This window comes from Loa loa (assembly GCF_000183805.2).
Source record: "Loa loa unplaced genomic scaffold supercont3.14, whole genome shotgun sequence".
Taxonomy (NCBI): Eukaryota; Metazoa; Nematoda; class Chromadorea; order Rhabditida; family Onchocercidae; genus Loa; species Loa loa.
Window position 1 is genome coordinate 558,647 of NW_018108194.1, and position 4,741 is coordinate 563,387.

The 4,741-nt window shown below is 29.4% G+C and overlaps 1 protein-coding gene across 1 annotated transcript; it reads left to right on the forward strand.

Annotated features, from left to right (window-relative positions):
- Positions 1–460: 460 nt before the first annotated feature.
- LOAG_11106 (TK protein kinase) lies at positions 461–4,532 on the forward strand (the record flags this gene model as incomplete). Its single annotated transcript, XM_003146628.1, has 7 exons — positions 461–591; positions 1,220–1,341; positions 1,486–1,754; positions 2,698–2,910; positions 3,660–3,884; positions 3,986–4,097; positions 4,321–4,532. The coding sequence occupies 7 exons, from the start codon at positions 461–463 to the stop codon at positions 4,530–4,532; spliced, it is 1,284 nt and encodes a 427-aa protein (XP_003146676.1).
- Between the last annotated feature and the right edge of the window lie 209 nt (positions 4,533–4,741).

The following is a 4,741-nucleotide window of genomic DNA, read 5'->3' on the forward strand; positions in this document are numbered from 1 at the left end:
AAATTCTCCCTGAACTTTCATTCCTTATCAGTTCGATGATAACCTCACATCTATCATTCCATTTATTTTTACACCCTTCAATTTTTAGTGATTGATGAAATTCAAATCACAATTTTTAGAAATTCTCAACAAACTCAGTTCTTTTTTTGGTTCCCAATTAATTTACAAAATAGTTTGCTTGAAGATGAACAAATGTCCAATCGTAAATGTATCGGAAGGAACAAAAACGAAAAAGAAAAAAAAGGAGGAAAAATAGTTTTCTCAATATCACACACACATACACACATACACACACACACACACACACACATGCACATATACACATACATGCACACATACACATGCATACACATACACATCCATAAAGTTCACATTCAATTTTCACAACATTTCAACAGATTTTAAGCAAAGATTTCAATTCTTTGTCGGAAAATAAATAAAATATTGAAAAGGCGGATGAATGATTGGAAAGTGCGCCAACCGGAAGAGACCACAACGATTAAATAATTCCGGAAAAATCCTTTCTGTACTGAGACGAAACATTTGGGCACAAAAATGTTTGTCACCAAAAATTCGATTTGACCCAATGAAGTCGGTCATTGCCATTTACTTTTGTTTATTTAATTGTGAATTTTTACGCTTCATATCATACTCATTCATTTTGGTCCATTGTTGAAATTTCATCAATTGTTAATTTTAGAGATCGTAGAAAATGCAATATTTCATTTGTGTATCCAATTATAATAACAAGAACTAACATTAATCGTTACCTTGGCCCGGTTGTTCGTCTAACCCGCGACACCTCAGGGCAAAATATAATTGTTAAAACTAAATGGCGAATTCCCCCGTAGACGGACTGGAACGGGGTAACATCTTTATCCTTCTTTTTGCTTTTCTTTGTTCTTTACATACCAAATTTTTTAAATCATGCAGAGGCCATCATCACTATTTTTCCCTCTTTAAACTTCTTCGAACTTTGAAAAATCTGTCAATTTTATGAAATTTAAATTATCCATTAACAATATATTATCATATTTTGCTGGAATTTGCTTATCAAACAATGCAATATGGAGAAAATTAAAATCTTTGAATCAGATCTTGGTTGTAAAATTAAGCTTTTAAATTTCATTTTATCATATGACGTTTAAATTTATTGGTTTTTAACAATTTAACTATGCAATGAAACTAATTTTACAACTGTAATTTAATACTATTTTAGATGGTATTTTGGGTTAATTCGACGAGTTGATGCTGAAAAACTATTGCTTTTGAATAGCAATGAACATGGAGCATTTCTTGTACGGGATTCAGAAAGTCGACAAAATGATTACTCATTATCAGGTTGATAACAAATTAATTCAAATTTTTACGCTTTCCTCTAAAAAGCAAACATTATTGATTTTGCTTATTGCAAAAAACATTTTGGTATCCACTGGAATTTCAAAATTTTAAACCTAAATTTTACACCTGAAATTATCATTGCAGTACGTGATGGTAATGCAGTAAAGCATTATCGAATTAGACAATTGGATCAAGGTGGTTTCTATATAGCTCGAAGACGATCATTCCGTACACTTGTCGAATTAATTACACATTATCAACGTGAGCAAGATGGATTATGCGTATTGCTTAAACATCCCTGTAAAAGACTTGATGTTCCACAAACGTGTACATTCACGTATGATGATCAATGGGAAATCGATCGACGATCAATTAGATTAGTTCGACAAATTGGTGCTGGACAATTTGGTGAAGTTAGTGAAGTATTTTTAAGTCTTAATCATTTATTTCATTTGCCATTTCTGATTATTTGATTTCCAATTTTCACATATTTATTAAAAAAGCAAAATTAATTGTAATTTTTGATCAATTTGAATAGTAATTTACTGAGCATTTCACTAATAAAGCATTCTGTGAAGTTCTCAAATTTCGCAAAATTCGAAGAATATATTGATTCTCTCCTTTCTCTTTATTTCATATAAACTTTTCGAGACTTATTTTTTCTTCATATGGCATAATCTCATCTTATTTCTCCCTTTGTTGCCTCCAATTGGAATTTTAATTTTCATCCAAAATTTAAACAGTCATTCGATTTTGCCCGTAGTTGACACAAATGTGATGTATGTCTATTCAAAGTTAGCAATTGTACTCATTTGCCAAACTAAATTTTATCCATTATTTATATCAGTCATTTTTTTTTACCGATCAACTTTCGTAATGTTTTAATTCTCTGAAATGCCTTAATCGGAATTACTCATACTACAATCTGAAAGGAATAGGTTTCAGGCAATGCCAATTCAGAATTTGCACTATTCCGGAGTGAAATATTGAACACTCCAAACTTAACTTGAACTAATCATACATTAAAAGGAAAAAAAAACTTGTATCTTTGTTTATAGCTTAAACACTTTCAGGACAAGTTGCGTTTGAATATCCCTATGTCTGGGAATTCATTAGACTAAATTAGGAGAAGGTCATAATAATCTTTTTTCGGTCTAACTAATTAAATGAATTTGTTCTGAAATATATGCTTCTTGAAAAACTTCATCATATTCGTATGTATTTCATTCTAAACCATCAAACTGAATAATCACTTGGTTTCTAAATTTCCTACTCATTTGTACCTCTCTCTCTCTCTCTCTTGTTTTAGGAATTTTTAAACATTTTTAGGATGACAATGATTGAAAAATTGCTTAGGTATGGGAAGGTCGATGGAATCATTCCACACCAGTGGCTGTAAAAATGCTCAAAAGTGGTACAACTGATCCTAATGATTTCTTATCAGAGGCACAAATTATGAAAAAATTAAGGCATCCGAAATTATTACAACTGTATGCAGTATGCACAAAGGACGAACCAATTTTGATTATCACTGAATTGATGGATCAAAACTTATTGCATTTCCTTCAGGTATCCTTTACCTTTGTCACCTTGATAACCTGTTTACAGTTTATTCTTTTCTTCGAAGGAAGCAAACTTGAAAATATTAATTTAAATTGAGGAATGAATGTATTGATATTTTTTTCTTTAATACTGTTTCCATGCAATCAAAAGTCCCATTTCTATTGTCCCATCCAAAGTTTTTATAGAATAAAATTTGGGTAAATTTTCCGGAAAAATATAAAACAGGAAATTTCACTGGGAGCTTCTGTTAGTCAGGAATATCTCTACCTTTTAATTTAAATTTAATCGATAGAAAATGATCGAATTGAAAATCAGACAGTATCAAAAAGAATCACCTAAACGCGTATTTGATAATAAAAGGAATTTTAAAAGCATTCGATATTCCCAAAAACCAATCATTAATGACAATTCCTACTCTTCAAATTATGTTCTCAAAATAAAACTAACTCATTTCTTATGCCAATTCTCAATTTCTTGATTCTTTTCATATTAATTATCTACAAAAACAAAAAACAAATTAGTTCTCCTACTAAAGGCAAATTAAAAAAAAAATTTAATTCTCATTAAATTTGCTAATAAATTTCGCCTTAAATTTTCAAATGCGAAAATTTCAACTCATCAATATCATTTCATTTAAGTAAAAATGAATGCAATAAAAGTTTATAGTATAAAAGAATTCATTCGATGATTTCTTAACCATTGATTGAAAGTCTTTTTTTTTTCGAACAAATTAAAACAAATTTAAAATTTTGAAGGGTCGAGGACGAAATTGTGCAATCGGTCAATTAGTGGAAATAGCTGCACAGATAGCATCAGGAATGAGTTATTTAGAAGAGAAAAATTTCATTCATCGAGATTTAGCCGCCCGTAATATTCTCATGTCACATACGCTATGTGTCAAAATTGCTGATTTTGGATTAGCACGATTGATTCGAGAAAATGAATATGAAGCACGTGTTGGTGCACGATTTCCTATCAAAGTACTAATTATTAAAATTAATTAATTTCCTTTCTTCATTTGTAAAGCAAAAATTTCAAAAGGTCAAATGTATAATTTACCATTAATTAGAAAATATTGCAGTGGACAGCTCCAGAAGCAGCTAACTATAATCGATTTACAGTTAAATCAGATGTTTGGAGTTTCGGAATATTACTTACCGAACTTGTTACTTATGGTCGACTACCTTATCCGGGTAAGATTTCTAAGTAACTACAAAATTTTCAATAGTTCAAATTCACATTTGATATTAAAAATGCTTGCAGATGTGTTCCTCTTCTTTTAAATCATCTTTAATCATTTTTCAATAGTCTTACTAATTCGTTTCTTTCAAATGAAAATCTAATTAAGTTGGAAAATGTTTTACCCCTTTCTTCCAATTCATTCATCATGCTGGTTACTACTGTCATGAATTACAGGTATGACAAATGCGGAAGTATTGCAACAGGTGGATAGTGGTTACCGGATGGCCTGTCCGGCAAGTTGTCCGGTAGCTCTCTATGATATAATGTTGCAATGCTGGCACAAAGAACCCGAAAAAAGGCCTACGTTTGAGACATTGCAATGGAAATTGGAAGATTTATTCATCACCGATTCAACGGAATACAAAGAAGCTACGATGGCCTATTGAATTCATGATATATTATTATTATTATTATTTATTATTATTATTATTATTATTATTATTATTATTATTATTATTATTATTATTATTATTATTATTATTATTATTATTATTATTATTATTATTATTATTATATTATTATTATTATTATTATTATTATTATTATTATTATATTATTATTATTATTATTATTATTATTATTATTATTATTATTA